Source organism: Microtus pennsylvanicus, chromosome 5 (assembly GCF_037038515.1).
Source record: "Microtus pennsylvanicus isolate mMicPen1 chromosome 5, mMicPen1.hap1, whole genome shotgun sequence".
In the NCBI taxonomy this organism is placed as follows: domain Eukaryota; kingdom Metazoa; phylum Chordata; class Mammalia; order Rodentia; family Cricetidae; genus Microtus; species Microtus pennsylvanicus.
Window position 1 is genome coordinate 34,637,974 of NC_134583.1, and position 17,877 is coordinate 34,655,850.

Genomic DNA, 17,877 nt, shown 5'->3' on the forward strand with positions numbered 1-17,877 from the left:
TACAGAATTTGCTAAGACATCTTTTCACAAATAACTTACCTGAACCAGGGGATCTGGTAAAGGTTAAATCGAAGGGCAAGACTTTTTTGGTGTCATTGCTTGGTGAACAAAATGGCTGTCTTTTGCTGTAGCAGGCTGAGGGGTCTCCCTTTCTGTTACATATTTGGGAATAATTCCCTAGTTCAGAACAGTTTACCACTGCCAGGCCTTTGTTCCTCTCTCCTAGCTAAGCACAGAGATCTGCCTTCCTGCAGTTATCTTTATCAGCAGGCATTTGGTCAGTGGTTAGGCAAAGAGCATCCCATCAAAGATAGTCACAGATCTCTAAGGACATAGAATTACTACCTGCCCAAGCTGCTCTTCTGGTTTTACCCCACTTAAAAGATTCTTAACTCCTTACGCTCACTTCCACCTCAGTTTACTGATGATTTAGTTCAGGACTTTCAAGGACAGCAGAAGGGATAATTAACTGCAACCCAGAGAAAGACCCACAATACTCACGATCAGAACGCTGATGACAGCATAGCCTGGAACTAGTAATTTAGAAACCTGAGTCTCTTCTCTTAGAACAGTAAGTCTAACTCCAGACCTAGGCCAGTAGAAACTGGTGTATGTGCTATCTGATCAAGAACCATCAGCTTCCCCCTGACTGTTTAATGTAGGTTTCCTGGTTAGACCAGTAGCCTCTATGCATACTGGGAGAAAAGAAGTGGGGCTAAAATACAATCTGTGCCCTGTTCGTAATTTTACTGAAAAAGAACGTTTTAGCCCTTTACTAACCACCTAAAAATGTAGCATAGTGCATTAACCGTCCCCTCTAGAATTCCCTGACAATTTAATTCCTCTCTTAACTAACTTTCTCCATTAAGGAGTTCACCAGACATGTGCTAACCACTCCCATGGATCTGTGTGTGTGTGTGTGTGTGTATGTGTGTGTGTGTGTGTGTGTGTGCATGCGCGTGTGTGCGTGTGAAAACTCTTACCTGATTTTCTATGGTGGAAAAGAATTCTGGCCCTGGAAGCTGCTCTGGTTGGGGAATTGCTGGTTTTCAGGGTATCTATTATATATGACTGGGAGTGTTTATAACGGGTAGAACTAAGGGACAGTGTGGAACTAAGAACAGTGTAGAACAAGAAGAATGAGTGGAACAGTGAGGAATGATGGATTGAAGGGAGAGGAATAAAGAGACATGGACAGACAATTCCTGTTGTGAGTAGACTCCTTTACCCTCAGATCTTTAGCCCCGCTTTAGCTATCCATGCTGCCTTTAACTGAACCCTGAAAGGAAGTCGTAAACGCTAAAGCCTTTAAGGACCTCACTACCCCAGGCTGCATAGTACAGCTTAGAACCAATACTTCAGTCAATTTTTCAGCCCTGGCCAACACGGCAGATATGATTTAACAAAGCTCCGGAGACTAGGGTTCTGTGAGCTGCTGAGCAGCTTGGTGGCACTCTGGTATGACTCTATTCCAAGGTGCAAACAAGGTGCTTTTTTGTGTTTTCACAGCAGAAAGAGTTGAATCTGACTCTCCCGCCCCTTACAAGGGCTCTAGACCACTCTAGAGTGAAGACTTGGACTTTACTATCTGATCCTCAAAGGTTTCATGTCTACGTATTACCAAATGGGGTACAGAGGATAAAAATCTTCAGTTATTAGCATAAATTGCTGTTCATCATTCATAGGGCTCCCCATGAGTCAGCCACAGGTGATCTGTACACCCTACTCTTCACTAGCTGGGAGATCTTACTGAAAATTACTGAAGTTTGTTACCAAGTCACTAATGACAGATATGAAGAGCGATTAGTATAAACTTACAATCTTGTATAACTCTAACTTGATATTTCTTTCTGGGTTAGAAAATCTTTTAGTTTTGTGTTTAGACTACTTCTTAGTAAGATTTGAATCTATTGTGTACATAGGATATACAGTCATCCTTCAATGTGCATGGAAATTATTTCCATGACCCCCTAGGAATAGAAGAATTGCAGGTGTTTAAGTCCCTATTTAAAAGGATAAAGTATTTGTCTGGAGCTCATGCATCTCCTGTTCTATACTGTAAGCCGTGTACTGATTACCCCATACAATGTGAACACTATGGAAATGGCCATTACACTGTATCTTTAAGGGATAAGAGAAGCATCTATATGTAGTCCACACAAAGCAGTTCTGAATGATAGTTGTCTTATAGTGATTACATGACTAGTACGTGCCATTGCAGAGGTCATTTTTATTTTAAATATATTCAATATGAGCTTAGTTGAATTCCAGGGTATAAAACTCAAGATGTGGAGTGATAACTATATACTTTATTTTGCAAAATGTTTGGAGTACCATACTATATTCAAAAAGAAAAAGAAAAAGGTAGCAATCCTATCATGCAAAGCTTGGTTAAACTGTTTTCAGTCAGTTTATGGAACATGTTAAGTTATCAAATATACTGTGCTCTGGTAGAAATTATGATTCACATGGAACATTTACGTGGAAAACCATCTTAGATATTTCTAAGTGACTAACCAAAAAGAAACAAGGCAAAGAAATATAGTTCAACTTTCTAAAATTGAAAATTTTATAAAATTTCTCCGAAAGGCATTGTCAAAAATGCCTGTGGCCCAGAACCAATCATGGCTTTCCTTGTTAGGAAGTAAGCTAGCAGAGATGCCTGCCGCAGGTCGTCTGGCCATGCTAAGATGAACCACGTGAAACTGACAAGGTTGATCTGTGCATGTGGCTGGATCTCATTCTCAGACACATAGCCCTACGGCCCCTAGACTGCGTTCTAAAGGAGGACTGGCTGTCTCCTTGGCAGCTCTGGTATAGATTCTTCTATCGCCTTTTATCCAGAGGCCCCATCTTTGTCATCAGTCATATGTGACTTTGGCCTCTGTGAGACTCGGTTCCCTCACTGACAAAATTAGCAGTTGAGTAGGTGGACTACAGATTTAAAAATCTTGTCAGCCTCTTGGCTGTGGCATGTCATCTGCAAAAGTGAGGCTTGGGGAACACACAGCTGAGTTACAAAAAGTTAAATCTAGTGGGGTTTTAGGTACATTTACTTACTAGTTTGCTCTAGCTGCATTCATTGCTGTCCTCGGCTGCATGTGATCATAGTCCATGTGCTAGACATGGTAAAATATCTGTTGGATCTGCTTCCGGCTTATCAATAAAAGATGTACTGTCAATAATGTCTAAATTCAGCTTCTAGAATTCCTTCTCCCTCCAAGGTCTAGGACACTGTTCTTTGGACTTTAAAAGTCCCTGGTGATGATTAAAAGATCCCACCAGCACAAATGTTACATGTGAGGTTACAATTTCCCTGTCACAAGCTACTATAAGGTATAGTACGCTCCTTATTTTTCTGCCATTTTCTTTAATTAATTTCACTAATTAAATAACCACCCAAAGTGATGGTGTCCTACCCTCTCATCCCAGATTCTGCTGTCTGGAGACCTTTGTGCTGGTGACAGCCATGAACTGCTCACCAGGTTTTCTAGGGCAGGACTATTAGAGGAGGGAGGAGGGGGAGCAGCAGGGCTAATCTCCAGCTTCTCTGAGAGGCTGGTATCCAGTCTGTGTTGCAAAGGGAGGGAGATCCTGATCAGATCTCAGCACATGGGGAGAAGGTGAGATAAGAAAATGCATTTGGGAATTAAGAGAAAACAGCCACAAAGCTCCCTGGAGGGTGCAGACGCTTAACAACTCTCCAGAGGAGTTCTGTGACTATCCCCAAATGGATAGTGGTGATGCAGGATGAACCCCGAGAATCGTAACTTGTGTGAAGAGGATTCACACATGCATTAATTAGAATGCACACGTTAGTTTTGTCTGTTTCCTTTGCCAGTGTTTTTCTGTCTTCCTTCCTCCTGGATCTGAAGTCCTTTTTTTTTTCTAACTCACTTTCATTGTTTATGTAGTCTACAATAATACACACTTAGCTTCCTCTATAGGGATGAGTATATGCCTCAGGTTTGTTTATCTTCTCATTCATTGAGGAAGCAAGCCAAGCAGCCTGCCTTCTGCAGAAGATTATAATTATTGCTCAAATTCAGAGAGGTGTTAGGAGGAAATTCAGAGAATGAATCTCTAATCTTACACCTTCCCTTGCAGCCTACAAGGAAAAAATGAAGGAGCTGTCCATGCTGTCGCTGATCTGCTCATGCTTCTACCCGGAGCCTCGCAACATCAACATCTACACCTACGATGGTGAGTCGCCTACGGCAGAGACACCTCTAGCTGCACAGCGGGCCGGAGTCTGAGTACATGTGCTTCTCTCCAGGAGCTCCTAACATAATTAGATGAGCATTTTATAGATCTCAGTGTTGATTTGCTGTGTCCAGCCATTAGGTCTTATTGATTGCCTATTGCTCACAGCAGTTTGAAGCCACTGCTACTAACGGCACATTAATATCTCTTAGGAAGCATGGTTGGCTTGCTACCAGCATCCTGATCAGCACATCACAATCCACCGGAAGTCTTTTCAAATAATGAAGCACACTAAACTACAATTACACCAGATCTTAATTTGCAAGAAACTATTTTTCTACACAGATCATTCAAAGACTAGAAAACATATCAACAGCACTGTTTTCTTTCTACAGTACCCATATTTTGTGAGCAAATGCAAACAAGCTAATAACAAAGATCAAATCCATATATATTATCCTGGCTATCCGTAACTAACTATACAGAACAGGCTAGCCTCAAACTCTAGAGATACTCATACTCCTGCCTTTGCCTCTCAAGTGCCAGGATTAAAGGTGTGCGCCACTGAGCCAGGCTGCCAACTGTCTTAATTCAAGTGCAGCCTTTTCAGTTTGCTTTATGCCAACTCATGGTGGTTAAGTAAGTTTGGTTTCATTTCTGGATCTTCAAATGTGTGTGGCCTCAGGCAAGAGGATACTTTGACTCTTTAATTATCATTTATTCTCCCTCCTAGGAATGTTGGGGAGAGGGTGTTACATGTCTTACCCTGATGCCTGAGACGTCCTCACGACCTGTTGTGATACTATTATTATCAACCTCATCTAACTCGGCCAACATAATCAAAGTAGGGCAGTCGTGTATACCAGAGCTACCTGAGACAGTCTGATGTTTGGTAGGCTCACAGTTATTCTGCCTTTCCACATGTGCAAAAGTCGTTAAAAAGAAGGTAAAGGGCAGGCGCCCAGTCTTACGTGCCTTCAGTTCTCTCTGAGATCTCAGAGCCTTGCTTCTTCCTGTGCTGTTCTGATGACACAAGCCTTAGAAGGCTAATTAACTTTCCAGAAGCAGCAGTCTCTGTATGCAGGCAACCAATCCATCTCCAACCAAAACCTCCACTAGAATACATGCAGCATGCCCAGTTCCTCTAAGTCCATTAAATCAACCGCATAGATCCATACTGTCTGTCAGATGTTGTTGTTAGCAGGAATCTGGCTGTGTTTCTTAAGAGACTATAAAATCTGGTCTGTCACTGAGATCCCATGATGAATGTGGCATGGCCCTTGCCTTCCTGGGACTTGAAGCTCTGTAGATGAGTCTTAAAACACACAAGAAGAGAAGCAAATTGTTGGGACCCAAGAACTGGGTGGTCTCTGCACTTTGGGACTGAGAGGCAGGAAGCGGAGCTGTGCGAGCTGTCTGAAACTGAAGAGACAACTCCACATGCATCGCTTCAAGAGCACTCAGTAGAGACTTTCGTGTTTCCAAACTGTTTACTCGGCCTTGTGTCCCTGCCTTGATAGTGATTATCTGAGCAACGTAGATCATGCAAAGTGCTCTTTCTGGACCTCAAAGGAGAGTGTTCTGTCATGTTACAGTAAGAGACTGGGCCATTGAGTGCTTGGGAATCCCCTGGGGGTCTTAGAACCACTCTGGAGGGTAACAAGACACACCTACACATGGTGACACAAAGCAGTGGCTTAATGCCAAGAAGTTTCTGGATGCAAACAAAGATTAGTGGATGAGAGTGTTGAAGCATGAGATCAAGCTGAAGACCAGTGAAGCTTTAGAGAAATCGGTAGATTTTCCTACATTGTGAGCTATGAAGTTACAAATGTCCTCGAAGACACTACCTATTATACTGTTTTATGCTATAAATTATTTCAGATTGTAAATGATAGCACGTGATTAATATATGAATGTATGATAATAAGCCTATCAATCATATTATACATGATTAAAGCGTGAAAGTCCAGTAATTCACTTGTTAGTACATATGGCAATGATAAGCATGGCTAGCAATTTTCTCTTCTTTAGTTTAATTAATAATTAAAAACTTATGTGTTACAGTGCATTCTTTAAAAAGATTTGTTTATTTATGAACGTGAGTGCTCTGTCTTCCTGTAGGTCTGCACAACAGAGGAGGGTCTCAGATCCCATTATAGGTGGTTGTGAGTGACCATGTGGTTGGTAGGAATGGAACTTAGGACCTCTGGAAAAGCAACCAGATCTCTCAACCACTGAGCCACCTCTCCAGCCCTACAGTGTACATTTTAAACACAATACACATTACATAATGATGACACCAAGTTAGTTAACATATGCTTACCTCATGTGTTATCATGTGTTTCTGGCAAGAACCCAATCAAAGAAAACAAATTAAAAATGCTTAGACCACTAACAAAATGGAGCCTTAATCCATCATTAAAAATAACAAAATTATTATTTGCAAGAATAGATTAAACTAGAGATCATTTTATTAACAAAATAAATCAGATTCAGAAAGGCACATATCTCATTTTCTTTCATAGGTCTTCATGTACACATATATACGCACACCATACACACACACACACACTGTGAAAGTAGCGGAAGGGGTATTTGGGGAGAAGGAAACCAATGAGAAAGAGGCAGAGAAAGACAAGAGGCGGTAATGGGGTACACATACGAACAAAGCACATGAGAAGAAAGTTGTAAAAGATCACAATCACACCCACCACTCTGCACAATGAACACGTGCTAATAACTTTCGAGTGTAAAACAACAGAGTATAATGTTACAGTTATCACTGCAGATCACATTGTGTGTCGGCTTAATGCAACCTAGAGTCAGCTGGGAAGGGGGAAGCGCAATTGGAGACTGACTCCATCCCACCGGCGTGTGGGATGACTACGGGGCATTTTCTTGACTGATGCAGGAGGGTCCAGTCAACTGTGGTTGGTGCCACCCTAGTCTTGCATTGTATGAAAAAGTAAGCTGGAACATCCATGGAAATGAAACCAGTAAGCAGTGTCCCTGCATGATCTCAGCTGCGGTTTCAGCTTCCAGGTTCCTGCCCTGGCTTCCCACAATGATGGGCTGTGATGTGGAACTGTAAGCCAAGTATATCTTTTTCTCCAGAGTTGTCTGTGGTCTTGGTGTTTTGTCACAGTGACAGAAAGCAAACCAGGACTCTCATGAACATATTTAATTTTCTAGCGAAAATTTTATACTGTTTAACCAACATCTCCCCAGAATCCATCGGCCTTGGCTGGCACACCACACTCTATATGCATGAGGACAGTATCTTTGCCTTGCTGGGCCCACCTAGCTTTCTCTTATACAGTGCACTCCAGGTTTACCCATGAGGTTGCAAATGACAGAATTTACTACATTTGTCAACAAAAACATTTACACTGTAAAAGTATGTGCACAGTCAAGCTGTGGGAGTTCGTGCATTTTGGAAGCACTTCGTTTCCACTTTCTAGAATGAGATGCCTCTTGAACTGCTGGGCTCATTAAAGCAGTTGCTTGATTCAGACGCCTACTTGACATTCTCGATGTTCCTTCCGTAGACATGGAGGTGAAGCAGATCAATAAGCGAGCCTCTGGCCAGGCTTTTGAGTTGATCTTGAAGCCACCATCTCCCATCTCAGAAGCTCCACGAACTTTAGCTTCTCCAAAGAAGAAAGACCTGTCTCTGGAGGAGATCCAGAAAAAGCTAGAGGCTGCGGAGGAAAGAAGAAAGGTAACTTTCTCCATGAGTTTTTGTTTTTCTTTGTTTGGTTTCATTTGGGAGACGAGATTTCTCTGTATAGCCTTGGCTGTCCTGGAACTTGCTCTGTAGACCAGGCTGGCCATGAATTCAGAGTTTTCTAAAGTCTCTACTTTCTTCCTTCTTCCCCTCCACTTCCATTCTCTCTTTAACAAAGATACACACACACACGGAGGAAGAGAGAGATGTCAAGCAGAGATTCCAAGAGACAATGATCCCCAAATGCCTACACCATCCCAACACCTTTAATTTTCTATAGTAAGATACTAAGAAATCTGTGAGCTTTAAGATTTGAGGCTGGAGAGATGGGTCAGTAGTTAAAAGCGCTTACTGCTCTTATAGAGGACCCAAGTCCCATTCCAAGCACCCGCTTCAGGGGACTCCAGGAGGATCTACTGCCTCTGGCTTCTACAGGCATCTACACTCCCATGCACATACCACCCCCAGCACACACTTGTAGAGTTAAAAATAAGTATTCGGAACAGGCTGAGGGCATTAAGGTATCCTAGCGAATCTATGGATTGAAGAAGTCCTGTCTGGATGAATCTGCCCAACAGGAGGCATTCCTTCCCGTCAAGTCTTCTTCCACCAAGCTCACACTTGCACTGGGCTTCCTCCTTGCTTTATCATGACATATTTTACTCTCCTGGGGTCACTAAGAGCATCCTGCACACACAGTTATTATAGCAGTAAACCTTCTCATTTTAATACTTTTGTGCTATCTATAAAAAAATCTGTCAATATATTAAACACTATAATCTATTAATATTGTTATAAATCTATATTATAATGGAGAAACTGAGCTACTAGCCCAAGTAAATGTACAAGATTTAACTGTTTGGCTACCCTCTTCTGCTTTACTCTCAGGAGTACCCAAATGTCTTGTCTAAAGTCCTGCAGGGTCTGTTGCACTTGTGCTAATTTAAGTTCTCACTCAGCAGAGGCATCTTCTATATAATGGGCACAGCACAGCAAGACATATACATGAAACACACACACACGCGTCCAAAGTTGACACAGAGCTCAGAATACAACATCAGTGACTGGTCCAAACTTAATATTCAGAAAGCAAAGTTCAGTTTGTACACTCATGACATTTCCAGCTACTGTACTTAATTCTCAAAAAATGGATAAAGGAGAAAGAACACAGAGCTAATCAAAATTAACTGGGTGTTAATTTATAAAACTCCCTGAAGCAACTAATTAATGACTCTGGTAAAACTTCTACATCCTGATAGCAGTAAACTATTAACAGTTATTTAAACAATTAAATCAAATTAGAAATGGACTGTGTAGCTAATGGACATTGACAAATGGAATCTGACAGAATTTTGATATTCAGAAAAAGAATGTTTTGGAACCTTTTTAAAATATTTTAAAATATAGTATACTCCATTATATTTCTTGTGCAATTTGGAAATTTTTCAATGAAAAAATCACCATGTGGATTATGTTCTCGTAGTAGACTTTTAATTAAGTGATAGTACAGCTAATTAAGAGAAAGTACCAACTTAAACATTCATTCATTGATTTTGTTTTTCTGTTGGATTGTACTGACTTAATTAGTACTCGTGTGGAAAACTGCTAAGTTTCTTCAGAGAGTCCCCAGCAAATGCATACAGCTCACTCGCTATGCAGGGGAGGACACACAAGTAACTTCAATCCAGCTGTGCTAGCTAGCTAAAGGAGAAAGTAAGTACGAGACTGGGAAGTTCAGAGTAGCTGCAGAATAAGGATGGCTGAATTGAGATAACGCTGCGTATCATCCAATGCTCTGGCTTCCAAGCCAGTATTTCTTCTCTTCTAACTGGCTTCACTGCCAGCGAAGTTTAGCTGCCCTCTATTTTCAATCACTTGCCAACAACACAGCAACTCAGGCAGAAACAGAGCTTCTCCTCCTTGCAACCGCTTTGCAGTCACGGATACAGGAGTACGATGCTCAAACTTGGGCCATTCACCCACCTCTGCCCTAAAGAGATGGTAAGGCAAAGTCTGGGGTAAGGCGAAAGAAAATTAAGACCTCACCAGAAAAATGTGGGGGTGGAGCTTAAAGATAGAAAACGGCAGGTATCCCCAGGTGTTGTCTGCAACACCTATAGTATTCCATACTCCTAACACAAAGCAAAATTATAGGTAGTAAGTTTCCAAATGATACCTCCTGAAAGTAAAATCACATAATTGACAGACAGATGTGGAACCTGCTATTTATTCTGACCCTGACTCTAGGAACTAAAGACACCCTCACCAGGCCTCCTGTCACTAAGGGACCAAGAGGACCAATAGTCAGTCATAAGCACACCATAGCATACAACACATCAAACATGAGCAAGAGAACAAAAGATGAGAGTAGACTGTCTGACGTGGGAAGAGCAGCAAGCGCCATCTCCAGGGTTCTGGTGAGTTTGAGAGACAGCACGAAGGCGTGCTGAGCTCAGAGAAAGGACGGGTGCTGACGTCAGAGGGCAGTGCTCTGAGGACTTTAGAGTTGAAGTGAAAGGAAGGCAGAGGAAGACAATGAAACCATGCCCATGCTGAATAGGAAACACAGCCCAGCTTTAAAGAAAGACCTATTTTTAAAGGAATTAACTAGAAAAATGGTGTTAGATAAATAGAGAAAATGGGAAATTGTTATAGACTAGAAAACAAACAAATAAAATCCACTTCATGACTAAGGGCACACAGAGGCAAGCACAGAGAAGATGTTTTGAAGGCAGTGGCTCAGACAGTGGATGGGGGAGTTGGGAGGGAGCACTAGATCAGACCCAATGTATAAGTCATAAAGAGGCCTGCATTTTTACATAAAAACAAATCCATCTAGGTGTTCAAAATAGCCGGCAGTAATAGCACATTCCTTTAATACCAACATTTGGAAGGTCAAGACAGGTGGATCTCTGGGTTCAAGTCCAGCCTGGTCTACATTGTGAATTCCAGGACAGCCAGGGCTACACAGGGAAATCCTGCCTTGAAAAAAAAAACAATAAGTAAATAATTAAAGCTTGAATAAATATTAAAAAGCTGCTAAAAACTGAGAAACAGAATTCAGCCATTGTCACTTTACACTGGGCCTATTTCCCTTCCCATACATTACAAATTTTTAAATATTCTCCCCCAAAGGATACATGGCATTTACATGCGTATCCGCAGCACTTTGCTGTTGTTATAAACGGTCAGTTGCTACTGCCAGCCAATAGCCTCAGTTATCTTAAGACAGCAAGCATTTTCTCAACAAATTGACACAATCCTAACTCCAAGCACAGAGGTAGACAAGGGCTGGGGTGTGAGATGCGGTTCTTATTAGGATGTTCTAAACACGAAACCACTTACTAGGATGTTTAAGGCCATTCCCTAGGAATCCAAGAGCCCTCTGTGGGCCAGGGGCCCGCCTGAGTGGTACAGACAGGGCTCTCTGAAGTCAGGGCTGGAAGGCTGCTGCCCAAGTGTCTCCACAGGGGATCAGATATACTGTGTATTAAATATCCTGGCAGTTTCCCAGAGTCCCTAGGCCACTTGGCCACAGTCATAGCTCTGACCATATGCTCACTTGCTCGGATAGAACTGCACAGGCTCCTCCAGCCAGAACTAATGTTCCATGGTTTAGCTGAGATAAAAGCTTATTCTAAGTAATTTTGCTTTTTCTCCCTTATTGAAGTACCTCTGTCAATCAGTGTTCATTTTTTGAAATTCAAGTCTTCATATTTCAGCTAACCACATTAGGGAATGGATGGTGACATGTTGGCCATTCAGGCCCTGTGCCCATTCGTTCAACAGTCCCTTAGCAAAAGGCAGCAGGCTTCCACACATCCCACCTAGATGATCCAACATGCTCTGCTGTTCCAGTGTCTCTGTTAGTGATTTCTCTTTCCCATATGTCCCAGTGTGGGGACTGTGTCTGATTATCTTCAGCAGACTACAGTTTAAAGGTGCCTTTCAAATCATCCCAAGACCACATCGTTATCAGAATGTCTGCAGTTGAGCCTCCACACAACAGCTGCTGCCCCTGAGCAAGTCATCTCAATTCTATCTCCTTTTGCCCATTTTCCGAGTTTGGTTTGTATTTTTCTTGTGGCTGTGATAAGTACCATGACCAAGAGCCGCCTGGGCAGGAAGCGGCCATTTCACCTACACTTCCAGGTCACAGTCCATTACTGAGAGAAGTCAGGCCAGGAACTCACGCAGAGCCTGGAGCGGAGACCACAGAGGAAACCTCAGACCTATAGGTTTGCTTAGTTTGCTTTCTCTTAGAACCCAGGCTCACCTGCCCAGGGGTGAGTCACCCCTGTGAGCTGGCCCTCCCTATATCCATCATCCATCAAGAAAATGCTCCACAGACTTGCCCACAGCCAGTCTGATGGAGGCAGCCCCTCAGCTGAGATCCCTCTTCCCTGGCGATACCATCCGGCATTGTCCTCTATTGAAAAGACTTGTAGAAGGTCCATGAGCTGTCGCTTATTCTTGATAAAATGCAACAAGTTCTGACTTTGCAAAAATTATGGTCCAGCAAATGATTTTACAAAGGAAAGTGGTCCTGATTAATACTGCCATATCGCACATTTCATAAATATTTTAAATATAAAGTGGTCTTGATCATAATACATAGAATAATCAAGGTGATAAAATAGATATATATTAAACAGGTCAGGCCAACTAAAACTGGCATGAAAAATGTTAATATCATGAAAAATGATGAAAATTTAATGATACTTACAACTTTGATAAACAGATTAAATTAAAAAGCTCCCCACTCAAACCTGTTCAGTAAGAGCTAATTCATGTATCAATATCACTGCACAGTGAATTCTAACGACCTATGAACCTCGGAAAGAGAAGTGAACTCCTTGCTCTAAACAAAGCGGGGTGAAAGGGAACCATTAGTAGACAAATCAGGTGTCCCCAGCTTCTTCATTTGTAACGCTAAAGTTTTAGAATGGGCTCCTCTTGTTCCCTTACCACATTATGGATTTGCCCCACGACGGCTTCTGCGAGGTCTGAACCAGGTGAAGTTTACACACATGGCTGCCCACTTCCCGCACTGCTGGCTCTCATTATGGAAAGGGGCCTCTAATTCCTGCCCTGACTCTAAGACACCTGACCTTGTCCTCCAGTGACGTGTTGCCGCCACTCAAAAATACAACTCTCACTTTAAATGGGGGTAACAGAGAGTTTATTCCTGAGTCAGTGACTCTAGCCCAGGAACTCAGTTTCCCGTTTCCCCAAATACCAAGTCACAACATGGTAGCAGTTTCTTTAAGATTTATAGTAGCAAAGCAGAAGGAATCATAAGTCAAGACACTTTTTAAATACACTGGGGTACAATACCTTAGACGGGCCACAGCAAATCGGAGAGACCTCTGCTCCAGGTCTCACTCTTGTCTGAGGTGTTGAAACTTGGTGGTCTGCTTAGGCTAATGTGTTGCAAAGGGCTCCAATTGATGCTTTCAAGAACAACAGGTCACACATAAAGGCGGATAACTACGTTCAAGGGCCAAAATAGACTGAGACAACTTGTATTTAGCTCCTAGCTCTGCAATACTGTAACACATCACCTTAAAGTTGCTCCTAGCCAGTCAAATTGGACAAACTTGGAAAGTATGTATTCTTTTGGGAATTGTAATCTGCAGCTGGCATCTTAAGTTGGTAACTGGCTATTGAGATGGAATATAGGGGAATTGAAGTAGTTTTTATATAGTCATAGTTTGATACTCAGGAAGCCAGCTGGCTTCATGGTCATAAAATCTTCTTATTGTGGTCTTCCGGGCAAACAAGAAGAGCATGCAGACTCTCTTCTTGTGAGGGGACCCCAACAACTCCATCCCAGGCTTCAGAACGAGAAGAGCTCATGAGGAAACTCCAGGTTTTCATCTTGTTAAGTCCCTCATGTGTTCCTGCTTTTCCGCGGGAAGTGAACACTGTGGTCTTTGCTTGGCACAACTACACTTAATTGTTATATTTGAGCACACACTTTTTTGCCCGTAGCCATGTTGACAATGTCCTTTCAGGATTACCAGAAAGCCCAGTTACAGGACAGCATCCAGCCTCCTAGTGGAAAGATCCTTTGGAACTAAGGGCTTTGGTGTTTGATAAATGGATCTGTGTGTCAAGTAATATATCCCACACATGATTAAAGGGGACAAGAAGATGGAGTGGCAGGAGTATATGTACTTCAGAAGTAAATGGGAAACCGGTGGCATCTACAGTGTCTTAAATCTCTTCTGTGCACGTAGATGAGTTTTATGGACCAGTTAACTCAGATTTATCATCCAATTCATTTGTGCAGCAATTAAGCTCTTAGACTCGGTAGCATGAGAGATGCTAATTAACCTCTCTGCACAATGTTCAAGCGTTTCTAAATGGACAATAACTCTTCTCCCTATCTCATTACTGTGCCTCCATGTACCTCTCGCATCATCATCCAGCGATCCTAAGTTCTGAGTGAGGATGTGCAGAAGAGGTGCTTACCAGCCATCTGCCTCAGTTTCGCAAATCCCATCTCCCCGGATGGCACATTTGAATGACTCAGTCTGTATTTGCCTCAGCTTACTTCTGCCTTGTACCAGCTGCCCTCTACCTCACCCAGTTCTCCGTCTTAATTCTCAGAGAGCTTCTGTGAAAGGCCATGATCCTCCAAGGCCATTACTTATCTTTGAAAACTTCACATGCACCAACATTTGCCAGGGTCCCTATTTTCACCTCTCTCTGAACACACACAGTCCATCTGCCTTGCTGCTCATCTGCCCAAGCACAGCACAGTAGGAAGAACTGTTTGAACATGCAGCGAGACCTTCACTCCCACACACAGGTAGAGACAGGCTTCCACTGCTTCAGATCATGTGTTGCCGTTCTTCAGCTTCTCGCGCATCGTATGCCATGCCTTTGTGTAATGTTCTGAAATTACTGCTTATCTTCTCACTTTACAGATAGTGGCATCAAAACTGATTTTCTTCCTTGACGGTACAACTGCCAGACTGAGGGAAGCGTTGATTTCTCTGAGGAACAAAGTCAGGGAGGGATGTTGCAAGCAGAAAGAGCTGCTTACACACTCCAGTAATGGAGTCCTAAGTCTAACTTCCAGCACTAGCCGAAGTACGGAGAGCTCAAGAGCCCTAAGCTATGGCATAGTGAAGGGTTTCTTTAAACATCAAGTGCCAGGGCTGGGGAGATGGCTCCATGGGTAAAATGCTTACTGCACAAGTCTGGGAACTTGAGTTCAGATGCCCAGCATCCATGTAAGCACAGGCACTTGTCTGTAGGCCCAGTTCTCTAGGGTCAGAGACAGGTGGGTGGTCCTGGGGTTCACAGCCCAGCTAGTCTAATAAATGTCAGGCTCTGGGTTCAGCAAGAAACCAGATCTCAAAAGCAAGTGAGTAGATGAAACAGAAATAATTGAGGATTGCATCCCAATACCAACCTCTGACCTCCATATAAGCCTGCATAGGGGAAAGCACACATACATATAATGGCATGCACACACACACGATTGCACACTCACATGATTGCACACACATGCACACATATGATGGCACTCACGCACACATGCGTGCACACGCACTCACGCAGTTTAATACTTTAAACCTGGCACTTAGAGGCTGTAGTAGGAAGATAGCCAATATGTCTCCAAAGAGCAGACTGTGGCCACCAGCAACAGAATCACTGAAATAGTTAATAAAAAGGCTAGGTTTCCTGACCTCACCAAAGAACCTTGGAAATAGATCTCAGCAGGAACATACTGGGTGCTCTGTCATTGCCACACCCCCAGTGACTGGAGTTGCAGAGAACCATCCGTCCTGCTGATGCTAAGGAGAGAGAGAGCATGCACAAGACATAGCCAACCCCATTGGCTCTGCTCTCACTGCTGAAGGATCACAGAGTCCCCGTAATTCCTCTGGGTGTCCAATTGAAGAATGACAGCAGAATCGGGGCTTTCTTCTGGGTTGGGCCAAAAGGACCCTAAACACGAGATTTGCACAAATGTTTTCAAGTCTCTACAGAGTATTTTACGTGTATGTATGCTTTGTCTGCATGTATGTCTGCACACCGTGTTCATGCTTGGTGTCCAGAGAGCCAGAAGAGAGCATTGGACTCCCTAGAACTGGAGTTGAGGACAGTTGTTTGCTGTTATGTGGGCTCTAGGTACTAAACCCTGGTCTTCTTCAAAAGCAGCAAGTGCCCTTTACCACTAAGTCATATCTCCAGTGCCAGGAAGAATTTAATAGCTGCTGGGAAATGGGACGGTCAATCATGTAATAAAAAGAGAAAGTGGATTTGATTGACAAGAAAAGCTCCTACAGGGCCCACCCTATGGTTGGTTAGAAAACAGTGGACAGAAGAAAAGGGAAGTCCAGGCCCCAGGCCTTTCCCATTTTCTTCAGGTTCTCAGTGAATGTAGTGGTCCAGTAGCTCATTGTAGCACTTCCTGTTGCAGATATGCTTAGCAGCATCTTATTTTTGTTAAAAAAAAATAAAAGAAAGAAAGAAAGAAAAGAAAAGAAATTCTTCAATGAGAGTTAATGCTATTTCTAAGACACTCTGTCTAAAACCTTGACAGTTGAAAATTCAGGGAGCCACTCACCCCGTCAACACATTCTATAGAAAGTGCCAAAGTCTGCAGACAAGAGTCGGTGAATAGCAGTGCTCATGCCTGCAGCACCAGCTAGCACTCAGCTAAGTCGGCTTCCCGATAACTAAAAATGATGTGTTTTCTCCCCAGTCTCAGGAGGCTCAGGTGCTGAAACAATTGGCAGAGAAGAGGGAGCATGAGCGAGAAGTCCTCCAGAAGGCTTTGGAGGAGAATAACAACTTCAGCAAGATGGCGGAGGAGAAGCTGATTCTGAAAATGGAACAAATTAAGGAAAACCGTGAGGCTAATCTAGCTGCTATCATTGAACGTCTGCAGGAAAAGGTAAGGATACCAGAATGCTGAGCAGGGGGAACAAGCCCTGTGCAGTCCAGCTGGGGAAAATGCCTGTACAGAACAGCTGGGAGACAAGCCCTGTGCAGCCCAGCTGGGGAAAATGCCTGTACAGAACAGCTGGGGGACAAGCCCTGTGCAGCCCAGCTGGGGGATGCTGGGTGCTGCAAAATGAGGTGGGACTGTCAACCTCAGGCTGCTCTCATCATGTATTTTGAATCTGTGACCTGACCCTATGGTGGAGAAAGGAAACTCTACATCAGCCCTGAAGCCCTTGCCAAATGTTCCACTGGACAGGGAGCCCAGGAAGGCTGGTCTCAAATGTGTATGAGTTCTGTACAAACCAATGCAATGAAAATTACCAAGTTACACATATTTAATATTTAACTTATCACATTAATTCTATAATACTTAATGTTAATAAAAATTAACATATAATATTTTTAAAATAATATATTTAACATAAAATATTTGTCATAATTCCAGCCTCTCCGTGTAAGAAAATCTACAAGAAAATCTGGAACATGGGAACACAGCAGAGGGACCATTTCATACATATTTGGTTGTCCTCAGGCCTTTCTCCATATCCCAACATCCATGTGCACACACACACACACACACGTGTGTGCACACACACACACACAAGCTTGCCTTTGAAAAATATACATAGTAGCTATGAATAGTTTTGCTTTGTCTGTTTCCAGAAACTGCATTAAGCTTGAAAAATAGGGACTCTGGAAAAGATGCAAAGATGCATCTACACTTCTCACCCTCCAGCCTGCTCCCACATCTACGCTATGTCAGGCCCTGCAGATGCAGAGAGACACTGTCATTGTCCTCCAAACACTGAGAGTTCATATTCAAACTCATAATCCTCCGACCTCAGATTCTGAACCCCAAATTGCAAACATGTATCACTGTACCTGTCTAAAGTCAAAAAACATTATTTCCTGGGTTGTTGTTGTGTTTTTTTTTTAAGTTAGATGCACTCTTTGTGAATTTTTGAGAAGGCTGCCTG

At 42.8% G+C, this 17,877-nt stretch overlaps 1 protein-coding gene across 1 annotated transcript in view; it reads left to right on the forward strand.

The window, feature by feature from the left end:
• Positions 1-17,877, forward strand: part of Stmn2 (stathmin 2) — a 51,813-nt gene that overhangs the window by 26,878 nt on the left and 7,058 nt on the right. Inside the window, exons 2-4 of the mRNA XM_075971473.1 lie at positions 4,108-4,203; positions 7,755-7,927; positions 16,659-16,850. Coding sequence (XP_075827588.1) covers positions 4,108-4,203; positions 7,755-7,927; positions 16,659-16,850 — 461 coding nt within the window. The remainder of the gene's footprint in view (positions 1-4,107; positions 4,204-7,754; positions 7,928-16,658; positions 16,851-17,877) is intronic.